Genomic DNA, 18,409 nt, shown 5'->3' on the forward strand with positions numbered 1-18,409 from the left:
GATCCATTGCGGTTTATTCTACAAATTGGCTCCCTTGAGCCTTCAAGCTGACGAGCTTCTGGATGACGCACCTGCGTGCCGGTCGGGCATCGAGGCCATTGACGGTTGCTTGGCGGCCTTCTTCTCCACCCCAAACTACATTCTCTACTGAGGAGGGAAGATATCCCGAAACCGGGGCCATGTCTCGGGTCAATATCCTGAAACCCGGGCCATGTCTCGGGTCTAGAGATCATCAGAACAACAAGTACTTACTTGCACCTACTGAGGTGAATCACTCACGAACTCTATGTACCAGAATCCCTAGAGGCGATCCGGAGGAGGGGCTAGCGGTGTGAGATCCATTGCGGTTGATTATATAAAGAGGCTTGGTGCCCGCCCATTACCTACAATTGGTTGGCTTTCCTGGTCACTCTCATTTACCTGCTTTTTAATCATGTCTCACCTTATCAATCATGTTTATCCCTCCCATGGAGCATTGTCTCTTTTAGTCTGTTCGGCAGGCATCTTCTGTCTTTCACTCACCAGTGTGCTTCTCCTCAATGCTTCTCCACACTCCCTCCATGGTGTTTTCCGCCAACCTTCTTGTTGCTTTCACTACTGACCGTTCAACTGTTGCTTTTCCGCCCAATGCAAACTTTCCACCCAGTTGCTTCCTCCATTTCACCTCCCACCTGTGTTGTGTCGTCTCCTCCCCCCTCCCCCACAGTGCCTCATGTTGGTTAACAGTTTGGCACGTTTTACTTTCTTTTTAGTTACCAAACCATCTCGTATCAGTAACTAAAAAGAAATGTTAAAAGTACCTGCTTGCATGGTGTGCATCTACACCTACAAAATTATGTTGGTGGCTGTGCAAAGGCTTTTGATTGTTACTCCATTTGTTAACTTTAGCTAAGTTGCACAGCATCGCGGGTTCCGAGCATCGTGGCTAAAAACCAGTTAGAATCGATGTGTTTTTTTTACATATAAGCACATTAATTTGTGAGCTTAACATAACCTCTGTATTTAATAACCTCTCAATTGAGGCACAGGGCATTTAATTTCAAACGTTAAGCCATCTTGCTATCTATCTTATGTCTGGTGAAGTGTCCTTCATGTCTGGTATCACTCGACTTTATGCAGAGTCCCCACAAGGAATGAGTTCTCTGATATAAATCTTGGTGTTTTATATTTTTTAGGGCATTAAAAATGTGGGCTGCAATTCTTCACTTTATGGAACTTGGGGCTTCATTTAGACTTTGGCGGAGTGGCGGTGAATGCCACTCTTTGTATAGCAGGGGGACATTCGTCATTTTTGACAGATGTCCCGCATGTGCCCATCTCTGAAGCCCTTTGTTTTTTATGGAAACTTATATAGTAGTGTGATATTATTTTAATGGTGGATTCTATAGGTTAATTTGTGAACCGTAAAACATGAATGGAAAATGTAATGTACAGACGTACTATTTGAATGTGAAATAAATGAGCTAAAAGGAGCAAAAGGCTAGTTGGAATCTGATTCTTAAACACACTTATAGTAATTAATTAAATGTAACCCCCACAAGGATGAAGTCCAAGTGCCAGTGTAACATAGGAAATAAGTATTGGGTTAGTGGCTGATTGGACGAATAGTTACTACTAATAGTCCTAAGTATCTTGATATAGCGTAAAAAGGTATGGAAAGCTACTGTACCATCATTTTTTACGTCATAAATATATTTTGGGGAAAAAAATAGCTATTGTATCAGCAGTGATGTGACCACCAGAGTTGAAGATTTATAGATACACTAATGATTATTCTTTAAGTGATGTGTGTAAATTCTGTGGTAGTTGAACCTAATAGGTATCTTATCTTTCAACTGAGAATGGTGGTTGGCGTTAATATAAAACATAATAAGACTTGTTTTGAACTTTATATTTCAGAACCTGAGACATTTGAGAAATTGGAGGATGACGACATTATTTCAGGACTAACCCCTAGGTTTCGAACGCTAGTGCCAATCATCACTGTACCACCTGCTGGTGGACATATTGGCATAACCTCTGACCCCGAGGTGGACTGTGAAGATGGACCGCACCACAGTCTTTGTGCATTTGAATCCGGCTTGTATGGCCAGCCAGTGAGACACTCCATGAGAAATACCATTGGTGAAGCATTCGCAGAAAAGCCTAAAGTCGAAAACCTATTGGAGCAAAGTTTGGCTGCAGGACTCAGGCCAAGTAAGTGGATGAAGTATCAAAGCACTGCTCCTTGTGACTCCTCAGTGCAAGAGAGAGACCATTTGCGAGACACTGATAACATCTCTCCAAAGTGTGCCCTTGGGGCGGGCAGTACAGGCCGCAGAAGCACCTCGTCTGAACACTTCAAGGTAATAAAAGACAGGCTTGGGGAGCAGCACGGGGTCCATTGTGTTTCAAAAACAGAGATACTTTCCCTGAACTCAAGACAGCCTGATGCATTCAAGAAAAGGCAGCCTATGCTCGAGAGGATGAGCCACAACAGTGAAACCGGAGCGCGCCAGGTGTGTAACTGTTCAAGCGAGCGGAGTGCGCGCGCCCGCCCTCCTCGAAGGTACCAAGTCATGCATGTCTGAAGGGTGAACGTGAAGACGCGGCGTTAAGTGGATCATGAATTGAGTAATATTTATAGTAGACAGCACTTTAGATAACCCGCCTGAACTCTGGTATCCACCAGAAACGTATGAATGTGTGTTTTTGAGGGCTTTCTGCTGTTACTGACTTAGAATGTAGGCGTGCTCAATGGATGTGTCAATCAGCCCCTCCCTGATAATGCAGCTTTTGGAATTGTGTATGTTGACATCATGGATTGAGTTGGCGCAGCCTCTATGGTAAATGTAGAGAGTTGAACGAGCGCGATGTGTTGCGACAGTGCCCACACGGCCACCAGTAATGAAGAAGTGCAGATACTTACAAGGTTGAGTAAGAGGCAGATAGGGGCGCGGCATGGGATGCCTGCGGCTTCGAAGCAGGAATTTATTCACATCAGAATTTTCTTGCTGTGAATCAGACTCTGCTGATCTTTAAGCTAAATGGTGCGGTTTCCAACAGAATTTTCTCATAAATTTGCAAATAAATCATACGTCCTGGAAAGGCACCATATAAACATTTTATAGCACAATAAAATGTTAAAGATGTAGCATTGCGGCGGGAATTTACCTGTATGGATAGATAAATTGTTATCTATTTAACCAGGAGACCCAGATTCTAATCTCAATTGTATCACTGTACCAATATATTTGTTGTTTTATGTTAACTCCCAGTATGCCAGTTCCCTTTTCTGCCTCAACTGATGTTGGTAGGTAGTAGACTGAATGAACTATTTAGTCACATGGTCTATGGCTCGTCAGCCTCTTACTACACCCACCTGCTTTGTGCCTGTGTCATTACTCTGTGTGCAGAGACTGCTTACTTATGATTTAACATGTATCTTGAATTTTGCACTTTATAGTTTTTTCTCAGTTGTAATTTATAGAACTTTCTCTTCTATAGAAAACATTTTCCTCAGTTACAGCGAAGCACACCATATAGAGTACCTTACAACCACTAGTTATCAGCACAGCAATCAATTGCTCATATTTTTTTTTCATAGCACTTTTTATTAGGGTCCGGAAGCTTCAAAGTGATGTAAGTGGGCCTTACAGTTACCTACAAAGAATCTCAATGATGATGATTTTATAAAATTCTGACAAATGAGAGCTACCCTCTCAGAACTCTCTGGGCCTAATTATGACTAAAGCATGGACTGCCGTTGTCACGGTGGCCGTGTGGGCACCGCCGCACCTGCTGTCCTATCCCCCCATTACAACTTGGTCGGTTGGACCACCATGGCATTGCCGCAATATGCTTTGCAGAGCCCGGACACGTTTTTCATGGCGGTGAGCCCACCATGAAAATTGTGGCAGAGAGAAAAGTAAAGGGGCCTTCGGGCCTTCTGTTGCCTCAGGCCCATGGGGTGCATGCAGGGGGGCATATGTTGTGCCACCTCTGTGTGCATGCACCCCAGTTCCTGCAAGGCATGGACTGCCCCACTCCATGCTGTGCAGGAACTGCCTTTGACTCTCCCATTGCGGTGCCTTTTTAATAGGCACCGCTGTGGGAACTCCAAAGAATCGCCCGCCAGACCAGGAGCAAACTCCTTATCTGGCAGGCTGTCTGACTATGCGTTTGGCGGACTTGGAGCAGGTCGCTGGCGTGGCGGCCTGCTTCGGGACCGCCAAACTCGTAATCAGGTTCTACAAAAGGAATACAACAAGATCAATTGTCCCGGGGAGACGCAGAAAAAAATACCTCTAGAAATTAGCATACATAAAAGTTTGTATAGGTAAACATGAGCAAATCATTGTGCACACAAAATATTTAGTCTAATAAATCATAAGACTCTATAAGGTAGTGTTTTCATCACTGCTCACTTGATGTACAAATGTAAAAGATAAAGTAAGTACCCACATGTATTTAATAGTAACACTGTATCATGCAGACTGACAGATTGGGTGCAAGAATACTCCTCATGACCTCCGACAGGCTGAAGTTGGCTACACCAACCCCAGTGTTGTCTACTAAAGAGAGAGCTTCTGTCCAGGGTGAACTTCACTGCCTACATCAACACAATGATCACTCTTAAAGACAAATCTACTGTTCATGATAAATTCTCACCTTGGATAGATTGGAACTTGTTTGCAACATTTTATCACACACTGTTTACTACTGGGCTCAGCATGGGCATAACTGAAATCACAAGGTTCCCAGAGATGTCAGCTGTGTATCCATAGGAAGACTCTATGAAGGGCTGGTTAAGTTCTTGTGGAAGGCACACTGCTTTTGCTCCTACACAGAGCCTCCAGTCAATTCACATACATGTTCCAACTCTTAGTGCAAGCTTTCTACGCTGAAGTATAGGGCTTCTTTCAAATGGGCAGAAAAATGAAAACTGTAGGTTTTCTTTTGAGGAAGCCTAAGTCCTCACAGGGAGAATTGTAATATGAAGTTGAGAAACTTCTACTGCATTTGGGACCTCAAGCACAAAGTGTCTGTCCCCCTAGCAGGCATTCCTGATTGTGCGGGTTAGAGAGCAGAAGGAGGTTGGTGGATCTATACTGTCTATGTGGTATTCATGTTATAGAGGTGGTGTTCGTGGATACTGACATGCAGTCCTCCTGTTGGTTGTTGAGGTGTGGGAGTTGGAACTGGAGGTATGAGAGATCAGTAGCAACCATTGATGCTGACAGTTAGCATAGTAAGTGTGTGTGCAGAGCAGAGTAATGGTCAGTCAGGTTTTAGATCAGGCTATTCAACTGAATCGGCAGTCCTATACTCGACTGAATGTATTCGGAAGATGGTGGATGAAGGCGAGACAGCAGCGTTGGTCCTATTGGACCTTAGTGCAGCATTTGACACCGTGCTGCACTCAACGCTGCTGTCTCGTCTCTCGGACATGGGAGTAAAGGGCCCAGCACTTGCCTGGCTTCAATCCTTCCTGACTGACAGAACGTTCCAGTTACACTGCCCACCCTTTAGATCATCGCCTCACAGGGTGAGCCATGGGGTTCTTCTGGGCTCCAGTTTGAGCCCCACGTTATTTAACATCTATATGGAACCCCTGGCACACATTGTAGCGGATATTGGGGTGGGCATTGTCAGCTACGCTGACGACACCCAGTTGGTGTTCAAGCTGACCCTGGATCGAAGAGAACTTGCCACCAATTTTTCGAACTGTATGTCGTCGGTAGCAACCTGGATGAACAACAACTGTCTCCGTTTGAATGGAGATAAGACAGAGGTTCTGGTGGTGGGGAGAGATGTCTCTACATGGTCTCATGCATGGTGGCCCAGTGAACTGGGCAAGCTGCCTATTCCCGTAGAGACGGTTAGAAATCTAGGCGTTATGCTGGATTCCGACCTCTCCGGTAAGACCCAAGTCAATAAAATAACGGGAAAATGCTTTGGCATATTAAAAGTTCCCTGCAAGGTACTTGACCTTCTTCCCACCGAAGCCAGGAAAACAATAGTCCATGCTCTGATAACACCTCATCTGGACTCTGGAAATGCCCTCCTGATAGGTCTCAGCCAGAAGGGCCTTCATCAATTACAATGTGTACAGAACACAGCAGCCCGACTGGTGCTCGGTCTCCCAAGAAAAACATCTACCAGAGCTGCCTTATCCAAACTCCATTGGCTCCCTATTAAAGAGAGAATTACATTTAAGACCCTTTGCTATGCCCACCGTATTGCTCAGAACAGAGGCCCGACTACCTGAAAAGTCTTCTCACCATTAACCGCCCGATTAGAGATCTAAGATCATCAGGTATGATGTTATTTAAACTCCCCCATATCACAAAAGCTAAAATGGGAGGTAAATCCTTCCGTTACCTGGCCACAAAATATTGGAATGCACTTCCGCTCCACCTGCGGATGGAACCCTCCGAAATGAGATTTAGGGCAAAATTATAAACTAATCTGTTCCCTAGTAAGTAACTCTTCTGCTGAGCTCCACGCCACTACTTCTCTGGATTTGTTTTGTATTAGCAGTTAGCGCGGGGACACACAGTTTTGTGCAGCCAGGCGCTTTATAAATGTTTTATTATTATTATTATTATTAAGTGTTCAGGGTACAATTGCTGTGAGGTGTGTAATGATGGGTCACTGGTAAATCTTAGTACATGTAGTAGGTCAATAACTTCCTTGCTAGCTCCTAGGAGCTCAATTCCTTAACCCCTTCGGGGCTGATGACGAGCAGGGCTCGTCATGGCGTAGCCTCCTCGCACGCTGATGCAGAGCCCAGCTCGTCACGTAACATGGGATTTAGTAAATCATCGCGTAGGAGGGGAATTGTGCTAGCGCGCATGTGGTTAAGATGCTGTAAGTCAAATTCATAATATATGATCTTAGTTGTGGAAGGGATGTGCCACCCCATTTCAATAGCCTTATGACCAAAGGCATAGTAGGAAGACAGTTAATGTTTCTTCTTTTACAGGGATTGGCGACTACATTTAACTTTGTGTTGCTTCTTACAAAATGGCACACTCCTGCTCTTAGGGGTCTATGATTGTGGGCGTGTCTTGTGTGGGCAGACATGCGTTATATCCCCTATTCACCGAGATGGTTTCATTAAATTGTAGTTCTACTCTTGTGTTGACAGATACTGGCTTGCAGTCCATCCCTTTTACCAAAGATCAGATGTTGTATCGAGTGGTGTTTGGTTGTTAGGTGTGGGAGCCTCAGGCTGTGTTGACAGCTCTGTTGTTCCACTCTGCATTGCTGCACCTGTTGCTTGCAGATATGTCTGCGGGAAAGAGCCAAGCACCCATTTCACCTCAGTACTGTAGATCACATATAGGAGTAAAAGAAAACCAGCCAAGTTGTACTTCCACTACAAACACCATTCAGACGTTTGGAAATTCAGTGTCAAAAAGTTGATTAATATTTGGAGTGGGCAGTTGCCCACCTCAATGAATAATTAAACTAACTTGTCAGGGCAAACTCACAAAAGTCACTATATTAACCTAAGATCAACCTTCTGATAGCTATGGGTCAGTGCAGATGGGCTGAATTTAGTGCCATGTGTAAAGTATTTATGCAGTACCAAAATAGTAATCAAGTCGAAATACCAAACAATAACACCATATTCCTTAAATTAAGAATAATAGAGTAATGTTTAATACACAGAATGACACCAAAATAATAAAAATCCAATAAGGAGACTGGTGAATTGAGTTTTTAAAATTTTAAGTGAAAATAGCACCAAGTGACAATGATAGTCTATAGTTGTGGTAGACTGGGACTTAGGTATATTTTGAGGCCAACTGCGATGGACCCCAGGGTCGCAAACACCAAGCAGGACAGCCCAATCAGATAATTTACCTTCAGACGTAGTCTGCAAAAAAAAGGAAAATGTCGTCCAGCGAGGCAACGCAGCAGGTTGTTTTTGGCGAAGTTGATGCAAAATCGGTTGGTTGTTAGATGAGGTTCCACTGCAGTCATTGGTTTAGTTAGAAATATCTCTGAGTAGGAGAAATTGAATTTGCTACCTGCTGAGGTCCAGTCTTCGTCTGGATACTTTTCTCACCTTCAGCCAGCCAAGATTTTCTTATTGGGACTTAGCCCTTTTCTTGAGGGGAGGCGTGGCCGATGACCGGTGCATGGGGGTCAGATAACTTCTTGCTGAGGGCTGACTGACACAGATTAGCTGCTTCGGAGGATCTTCAAGCAGGATAAATCGGTTTCTTGAGCCCGAAAAAGTCACACCTTTGCCTGTTCGGATCTGGTGGTTGGTCCTGGTCCTCCGGGCGCTGGAAGTCAGAATCTTTCTAAGTCCCTTAACTTTGCAGGGCTAAGCCCATTTTTCCGCAGCTCTTCACCTAAGGCTGTCAGACTTCATGGAAGGCTATTAGAAATGTAAGTCTTGATCCGGCAAAGGCCTTGAGCAGGGTCCAGTACTGACCAAGTTCGGACTGGATATCTGTAACACCAAGGAAAATTGCTTTTTCAGCTTTTAGTGTCCCAGGAGCCACACAGGAGGTCAGCTTATTGACCCTTGGAGTCCACTTTTTTGACCTGGTACAAAAGGGAGCCAGTCCAGTCCTTCAGAGCTCCTTTCCATTTATGGTTTGTACCAGCCAGTGGGTGGAGGGTGACCACTGCCCCTCCCTAACAAATGGGGTAAAAGTTCCCTAGAGGTAAGTAACCTTATACACTTATTTAGACGTTTCTGTTTGCTCTTCTGCAAATAATCCCACAGAATACCGTATGTCTAAAATTCAAGATGAGGAAACTCCTCCTCCCTTGTGCAGAGTTTTTGTGTGGCCAGGGAAATGAGTGCAAAAACCACAGTTGATGGACAGAATGCAGAACAATGTCATACATTCACCCCAGTACAGAGATCTGGGCCCAAATCCATCGTTTTTTGCACTCCACACCACCCCAGTTCAGACATGGCCATATGCAAATCAGTCTGACCCTGTGCCTCATGGGAACAGTCCAGCCGAACTGCCAAGCCTTGCTTTCCCTGGACCGGAAACAAGCCTCTGAGGACCGGTTATTGGCATTCCAGCCGTCTTCAGCCCGGCTTGCTTGAATCCAGTGGTGTGGAGTGCATGGGACTCACGTCTGAGCATACCCATCCCACTCGGGGTGACAAATGCAAAAACCACAGTTGATGGACAGAATGCAGAACAATGTCATACATTCACCCCAGTACAGAGATCTGGGCCCAAATCCATTGTTTTTTGCACTCCACACCACCCCAGTTCAGACATGGCCATATGCAAATCGGTCTGACCGTGTGCCTCATGGAAACAGTCGAGCCCGAACTGCCAAGCCATGCCTTCCCTATAAAAGGAATATAAGGTCTGGACTATAACACAAAAGGGGAGAGTTCAAGTGCATGAGTAGATTTGAATTCTATTAGAGAATAATACCAACAAAAGAAACACTCTAATTTGTTATGGTTGATTCTAGATGGAGAAAGGAATGAGATATCTTATTACCTGGATCTAAACGGATTGAGATAACGTTGTATTGGTACGTTGTTATTCATTTTGGTCCTCATCTTAAGTTAATGAGAAAAGACATGACTTACAGTTTATGACTGAGAAACTATTAGTGACACTTGCTTTGGTGGCTATTTACACTAAATCTCTATATATACTTATAACACTTTAGGGTGTCTTAAGTTTGAATTTGGTATCTTTCTCTTTTACTATTTCTATTGACACTTAAGGGCATGAGGGTGTATCCCTCCATGACTAACTGAACTCTGGTAATTAGTGCAGATAATTATATCTCCCTATGGTGGAGTTTATTCAAATATATATAATTTTTGTCATTTAGGTTGCAGCCCTGAGGAAGTCTAAGGTCAAAACTGACCAGACGAAACACGTGTTGGATGCGTCGGAACTTTATGAAGAATTGTGAATTGAACTCCTCAATGAAGAGAATAAATTGAGAGATTCTACCATCTTAAGACTTTAATTTATGAACTTTTAGTGCTCGGAAGCAAATTGTATATTTCTGAACTACCTTGGTGGTTTATGTGTGTAGTCGTGGTAACCGACCACTTTCATCCTGAGCACTTATCTTATACTTTGAGACATTACAAGGACCTTTACACGCAGTGCGCTCAGATCTAACTGTTACCATAAAATTGAACACTAATGAATTTATTTTTTAGTAAATATAGGAAATCGAGTTTGAATCATGATCCTAGCCATGCCTTGTCAAGAAATGCAGGTTAAAGTTTATAATCTGTACTTTTATATTTTCTAGGATCTAACTAAATTCCTGCAAGTGGTAAATAGCTTTTGGGATTTAGTCACTGTCAGAACCTGGCAACTTTAATTTCACACTTTCTACTTTTCAATATCAGGAAGCCTACCTTGTGGCAAAGAAGGTGTACTTGGGGGTGACTTATTATTTCAAAGCAGGGTTTCCTGTCGGTCAAAAATAGTTATTTTGACAGATTTGAAAACAGCTTTGTAGGTACAATAGGTGCTACATCCACAGGTGGCATTTAACTTCAGGTCCTAAGTGACTTTTCTACATCATCTATTACCGAATTTTGGGCAAGGTAAATATGTCAATCAGTGGTGAGCTAATTAAGCCATGTTTAAAGAAGGAAACTATCAAGAAATGAGGGGCAACACAGTAACCATGTGACTTGGGTAGGATAAGTTATAAAGACACAAGTGGTTCCTATGTGGGAAGTGTAGCCCTTTACGTCTGTGGCAATCGTTTACAAAAAACACTCAATGGTAAGGTTTAGAATGCAATATACAATTTTATTGTTAATTCTCAATGAGATTGTCTTGTTACAAACAAGAACTCTATTTTATTAATCAATTTTTCAGATTAAGGTGCTCCTAAGACTGTGATGGTGCAGTGAAAGTGATCAAGTGAATAGTTTTGTGCAAGTGCTATACCTTGTGAAGTATTTACATGGTAGGCACATTTTAGTTTTAGATGGAAAAGCAAAAAAACTCCTATTGGTAGTGTTCAGATCCTAAATCAATTTAAAAACAGTCCACTGTAATAGTTGTCTGTCGATGTTTTGACCCCCAAAACACAATTATTTAGAGAAGCGTCATTATCAGGACTGAAAATATAAAGAGGAGACACCTGGGAATAAAAGAATCATGTATCAATCAGATAGTACGATTAGGTGTGTTGTTATTCATCCTAAGGATTGTGGAATGTCATCTTTTTGCTTCCTGAGCTTGGAGGGGTAGACAGAAACTACAAGTTCCAGCGTTACAGGGCCCCTGGAGGCACCGCCTTTCATCCCCTTCACCTGTGTTGCCTGCGAGCGCTAAAAAGCGAATTCAAGAGTCCCGCGGGATGAGCAAATCTTTTTGCTGCCTGAGCTTGGAGGGGAGACAAAAACTACAAGTTCCAGCGTTACAGGGACCCTGGAGGTGACGCCTGTCATCCCATTCACCTGTGTTGTCTGCAAGTGCTATAAAGCGCATTCACGAGTCAATGCTTAATTTTAACCGATTGATGATTAAGTGCTGGTGCTCAGCACCCTGCACTTAATCATCGACACCGGCGCACCCTGCACTTAATCATCGACACAGGCGCCAGAGCACCAGTTAAGGACACATTCATTTTTGGCAGGCACAGGTAGATTAAGTGATTCGCTCAGAATCACAGGATGTTGAGCCAACAACAAGACTGGAACCTGGTTCCCCACCTCCAAATTAGGAGATAGCGTACCATCAGCACCGACAAGGATGCCCTCATTGCTAACCGTAGAAGGGCCCCCACTATCAATGAGTTTTCTATTATAACATACAAGGAAGGGGCCCTGGTTATTAGTAAGATTGTCCCACACAAGGCTCCAAGGTTAGATACAAAACCAGGTGATTTGTTTTTGGCAGACATCGATGTCTGGGGTTCCTATATTACAATAGTTTTTAACACCCTCATGAGTGGGCTACCAATCTTACCATCCTGGATGGAGCGGAAATAATCTCCTTATATCTAAAGGGCTCCCCCCTGGTACCAGCAACTATAGGCCCATTAGGTTCATCGATACCACGCAGAAACTTTTTAGCAGAGTCATTTTACCAAGATTGGAAGAATGGCTAGAGGTTATTGACATTTTAAGTCTCATGCAGGCAGGTTTTAGCAATTGCAAATCTACAATTGATCAAGTGTTTAGGCTACAGTTAATATATTGGAAAGACCTAGTTCTTGAAAGGAGCTGACTGTACATGGTGTTAGTAGATTGAGATCTGCATTCGATCTGGTTCCCAGAAATGTGTTGTGGCTTGTGTTGACCTAGATGGATGTCCCAATCTATTTATGCTGAATCATCGAAAGATTACATGAACAGAACTTTGACCAGGTCCGCTGTGGTCAACTAGGAGAAGTGACAGAAGCCTTTTTAGGTAATAAGGGTGTTAGGCAGGCCTGTGTTCTTGATCCAACACTTTTTACCATGTATTTTAATGGGTTGGTTTCCAGCCTGAACAACTGTGATAATGACCACACCAAGAGTAGCTAACACGAGGATCCCAGTGCTAATAGTTGCGGAAGACATACTTCTTTTATCCAAGTCATCCATGGCATTCAGAAAATCCTGGATAAATTTAGTAGCTTCTGTATGCAGCTAGGGTTGGAAATAAATGCCAATAAAACAAAATACATGGTTTGTAATCCGTGTCGCACAACTCGTGCTAACCCCACTCTGAATGGGTCCCTGCTCGAGCAGGTCCACCTGAAGGCTTAAATTTGAACAACATGCCGGTGGGTTGCTGAAGGTCCTCCAAGAGTTCTTTTTTAAACCAGTCTCTCCAGTTGTGCAGATTTATACTTATCAAGCCTTGGTTACAGTCCTTTACGGTGCTGAGCTCTAGGGGCATAAGGCCACCAAACACCTAGAAATAGTTGAGAGTCAGTTTCTGAGGCAAGGACTGAGTCTCCCGATCAGTACTCCCTGATCCTATTAAGGTTATACTTGGGGCTTAGGCCAATCTCGGAAAGAATTTTTGTTAGTCCATTGATGTACTGAAGAAAAATCTGGGCCACTCCTGAATTGCTACATTACCGCTGCTGTCTGGAAGAGATACTTAGTCTCCCAGCGGCAGGCAACCTTACCTGGATTAAATATGTAAGAGACACACTACTAAGCATGGGGTTAGCTAAACTCTGGGAAGAACCTGTGGGGACTACTTTACTAACCTGCAAATCGGATCTCATAAGGTGTTTCAGCATCTTTAAACACTGCATGCTTTTGTAAAACCTAGCCCTGGGCACCCTGACCAACTAATTTTGAGGGGTAAAGGAATTTTACAAAACTGAATAGTTCCTAGATGAAGTCGACAATGGACGGGCTTGGGCAGACTGGTTGAGACGACTTGCCCATCCTGCAGCCTCGATGAAGAAACTGTAGCTTTTGCCCTGTTTTTTTGTCCTGAGTGCATTAGGGCCAGAGCCAAATGGATACTCCCAATTTTCAGGAACCTTGGGACCAAAGCATGTGGTGGCCTGCAGAATTCCACAATCAGACATTAACAAGCACATTGTTTATGCAGTTTCGAGATATCTAGTTTCTGTGTGGCGAATGAGGAGGAAAAATGTGTCACTACTTGCTGCGTGAAAGAATTCTGTCATTGAGGGCCATTATGTGATCTTCATAAGTGTGTGGCAGCTGGGCTGACACCTTAACAAACACAAAATATTAATGTAGCAGTATGCTGAGAGCATTGGTGTCTTATATTAAGATGATGGACCTATAACTTGACTTTTGTAAATCAATGCTTCCTTTCTTAATTTATAATGCCACTCTTGTATTTATGTGATGATGGATAACGTTTTATTGACTACTTTTAATATTTTTATATGATGTTTGTGGGCCTATTTTTATTCTTCCTTTAAAGTTTATATTGTCACTATGACATATGTCTTTTTAAATGTATTTAGTTGGTTGTTTCTTTTATGGCGTATGACCGAAATAAAGATTATCAAACAAATGATGACATATCATGAGATTGTAGCGATGGATCTCACAATCAAGGATGATTGTAGCAGTTTGGAATGGAAAACATCAAGGGAGCTTGCATGGAACTGTCAATCTGTAAAGAAATATATTGAGTTCAATCTCGTAGTATAGTGAACTTTTGTTTATGTATTGGGGTATAAAGTATGATTAAATGACATACCAACAGACTGAGTCAAGATATCCCACCAAGAGACTGAGTCAAGATATCCCACAATCCGGGCTGATTCTGTCAAGCTAGTGATGAGGCTCACATCTGAATAGGCAATAGCCGATAAAACTTCATACTCCCAATCACTGAGTACCTATAAAAAGATGATACTGGAGAAGAAAAGTAGATACTTTTCTGATAAAATCCAGCAGGCAAGCAACTCCAGCAAAGCATTATTCACAAAACTGAGGAAACTAGTTAAACTTCCAGAACCACAAAAAAGGGCTTTAGTGTAGCATTCTGCAACCAGATCGCAAGGTACTTTAGGGACAAGGTGCAAACCATCTTTGAATCTCTCACAGACTGGGATGATGGCATGGCAGTCACTCCTGCCACAACCCACCCATTCCCCATCAATGTATTGGACTCATTTGCTCCACCTAGTATAGAACAAGTCTTGCAGGCAATCAAATCAATAAAATCCGGAACACCCTCAGACTACTGTACACCCAACATATTTCACATGGCACTGGATATAATCAGCGAACAACTTAGTATGCTCTTCAAAGAAATTATCACTTCAGGTGTCTTTCCAGACGCATGGAAAATGGTGTCAGTTCTTCCTTTATTAAAAAAAACACAATCTAGATCACAGCAACAATAGCAATTACAGACCAATAGCAAGGATTCCCTTCCCGACCAGGGTTTTGGAAACTATTCTCAACTCCCAACTAACGACCTTTATCTCCTCGGCAGCCTTATTGGATTCCTCCCTGAATGCCTTCTGACAATGGCATGGCACAGAAACTGCCCTGATTATGGCAGCAGAGGAGATCCGGGCAAAACTGGGCACGGGTGCCAAGGCCACCTTGATCCTGTTCGATCTATTGGTAGCTTTTTACACAGTGAACCACAACATTTTAATCAAAAGGCTCCAAGAGGTAGGAGTCAAGAACGCTGCTCAAAAGCTGATCAAATCCTATCTGAACAACAGATACCAATATGTTCAGATCGGTGACTCCTGCTCAGAGCAGTTTACTCTGCCATGTGGGGCGCCGCAGGGCTCCTCATTAAGCCCCACCCTGTTTAACCTTTATGTGACCCCTTTAGCTAATATCATCAGGCGATTCGGCTTCACACTAATATCTTACGCAGATGACACCCAAATTGTAGTGTCCATTTCAAGTAGCCCAGCTGATCGCTTTAGACAATGCATGTCCCACATAAACCAATGGATGGGGACAAATTGTCTAAAGCCTAATGGAACCAAAACAGAGGTCCTCCTATTGGGATCAGATACCTCTGTTTGGTCACAGAACTGGTGGTCCCCCAGTATGGGAGTTCACCCTACCCCAGTCCAAAAAGTGAGGAACCTAGGCATCATATTTGAGGACAAACTGACCTTCCAACACCAGGTCAACACAGTCGTCTCCTTGGTGTTTCTAACTTTAAAATCAATCCGCAAAGTATGCACCTTCATCCCCCTTGAAGCAGTAAAAACACTAATGACGGTTCTAGCCATGGCTAGATTGGACTACGGAAATGCCCTAAACCTAGGCCTTCAAAAACAGCACATGGTCAAGCTTCAGCGCACAGAAAACGTGGCCGCCAGAATACTGCTGGACATTCCCAAATGCCAGTCCATCTCAGAAGGCTTGAAAAAACTCCATTGGCTTCATATGAAGAAAAGAATAGATTTCAAATCCCTATGTCTGGCGTACAAAGCTGTACACGGAAATGGACCAGCATTTTTGAAACAACACCTCACCTGGTACCATCCCCCTAGACACCTATGCTCAGCACAGAGCAAACTCCTTCAGACGCCAACATTTAAAAAACCCTGCTGGGGAGGAAGAAGCTTTGTCCTGGGTACAGTGAAATTATGGAACTTGCTCCCTATAAATATTAAAAGCTGTTCAACTGTACTCGGATTCAGAAAGCTAAATAAGACTTGGCTTTTTCAAATAAACATAATCCATCCTCGACTGGAACTCTGGCATTCTCCTCCGCAGAGCGCCTAGACGCCCTTGGGCATTCGTGCACTATATAAATCCTACAATCAAATCAAATTTTGAGGCAAACATATCACATTAAGTCTACTGTGTGTCGCAGATGATTTCATCATATTTCATAAGGGTGAACCTACCAGGTAAGGTAAGGAGTAAAGGCACTAGCTCTTATGTTTCAATGCATAAAGAGCCCAGTATATCTTGAAAGTATCACTGCAATCTATAAAAGAAACCATGTATGAGGGACTACGTTTTTAGTTACTTGGCGAAAAAAGAGTTCTCTTCATATGTACTCACGCAAGTGGTTGTGGGTATTGCATTAATCGCGCTCCGTGAAGTTTTCAGCAATTACCTCAAATGGGGATGCTGAGTGTAATAAGAGGGGCATATTGTGATACAATATACAGATTGTCTTGAGTTAATCAAACAGGGAATGGAGTTATGGTGTCTTATAAACCTCTCCAGCTCACACTAAGTTGTTACTACTGGAAACTGTTGAACAATATCTCCAAACAAGTATTGCTTACATCTCCAAAAACAGATGTAGTCAAACTGACTCACTCTTTGTGGAACTCGAACACATCTATACACTTATTGTGAAAGTTAGTGATCTGCATGGTAAAAGAATTGTATAGTAGAGTATATTAATGGTGAGCATATATTGTACAAATTGCAAGAAATGTCAATCTGGCTCACCCGTCTGGTGCAAAAACAGGTACTAATTGAATGCATTTGTCATCTGAGATGTCATTTAAGAAAAGTCAGTAATTTCAACAAAAACGAAGCGTGTTTTCTGCGAAGCAGAAAAAAACATGTGGACTCACCCGTAAAAAGTATCCGTAGATGCCAATTAATGGGGCTGCATCTGAAAAGTAAGCGAAAAAAAGAGTCAGTTCCTCTCTTAAGAGGCAGGATGCTTAAGCAAGCGATTCCTGCTGAACTCACTTTTAAGTACAGAGCGTGCTGGCCGGGGCTAGTCTCCTTCGCAGCACTCGCGTGAATGGGTAACATGTTCTATTTGAAGGCCCAGGTTCGAAGGAGTGGCAAAAACTGCATTTCTGAGAATAATTGAGTCGGTTACGGCTATAATCAACTAAGTTGGCTAGGTTTTTCAAAAGAAGCAGTATTCTATTTGGAATGTCTAAAATGTCTAAAATTAAAAGATCCTTGCTGGAAGACTAGTAATGTGGAAAAGTTTAATAAATAATGAACGAAGGATTGGAAAAAATACTATCCTTGTATTCTCATAGAAAGAAAAGAGGAGTGTATGGGCATTTAAGTAAGCCAAGAATGTCCCCCATTTACTTATGATAAAATCAATCTTGTGATGAATGAATGAATGGATAAATAAAATAAAAGGGGATGTAATTGATTAGAAGGAAAACTATCCATGTGTTGTGATAGATAGAGGAGTGAATGGAAGGTATATAAATAAGCCACGAATGTCCCCATGGATGGAAAATGCATGATTATCACATTCAGATAACTCAGAATTGTACCGAGTACTAATAACATCCCCTTTCACGACCTATGTGTGGGAATAGAAGAAGATAAGATCTTTGTATTACTTTACAGAAAACCGACTGAGAGGAACTGTCTATTAAACTATACCAGTAGCCATCCGAGAAGTCTGAGGGACAATCTGCCCTTTGAACAGTTCCTGCAATTGATTATAGCCTTAACCGGCTCCATTCGTCTCTGAAACACAGCTCTTGCCACTCCTTCAACATGCACGCAACCACTGCGAAGAAGATTAGCCCCGACCAGAGCGCTCCATACTTACAAGTGAATTTGGCTGGCAACGCTTGCTTCAGCCTCCTGACTTTCAAGAGAGTAACTGACTCTCTTTTTAGGTTTTTCCTGCACAGTGCTTGTGCTGTGCTTGTGAAATCTATTATATGTTTTTATATATTGAAAGGGGCTTATATCCCGCCCCAACTTTTGATTTGTTCCTGTGCTTGCCGCTTACTTTTCCTCAGTTTCTATTGGTTGTAGCGTACTATTTCCTGTTGTTCCTTCTGTGTCTCTTCAGTTTCCTTTCCCCCAAGTACTATTTTAATACGCTTGGTGGAACTTCTTTTATTAGGTTTCCCTTGCACAGTGTTTACCTTTATCTAATCTTCGCCTGGTTGTGCACATTTCAAGCATGCTGGTTGGCTGCCTTGTTTTCATGCCCACGCCAATGGTTCTGAAGCATGTCCTCCTTCCTGACATTGCGTCTCTGACAAGCCCAGCTATGTTTCTCAGCATACATTTGTT

General features: G+C 42.8%; 1 protein-coding gene across 1 annotated transcript in view; it reads left to right on the forward strand.

Annotated features, from left to right (window-relative positions):
• LOC147666376 (5'-3' DNA helicase ZGRF1-like) overlaps window positions 1-18,409 on the forward strand; it is a gene marked incomplete at its 3' end in the record, with an annotated part of 444,183 nt that overhangs the window by 335,916 nt on the left and 89,858 nt on the right. Inside the window, exon 13 of the mRNA XM_086949098.1 lies at window positions 1,900-2,498. Within this exon, the coding sequence (XP_086805224.1) occupies window positions 1,900-2,498 (599 nt within the window). The remainder of the gene's footprint in view (window positions 1-1,899; window positions 2,499-18,409) is intronic.

This window comes from Lissotriton vulgaris, unplaced genomic scaffold (genome assembly GCF_964263255.1).
Source record: "Lissotriton vulgaris unplaced genomic scaffold, aLisVul1.2 SCAFFOLD_871, whole genome shotgun sequence".
In the NCBI taxonomy this organism is placed as follows: domain Eukaryota; kingdom Metazoa; phylum Chordata; class Amphibia; order Caudata; family Salamandridae; genus Lissotriton; species Lissotriton vulgaris.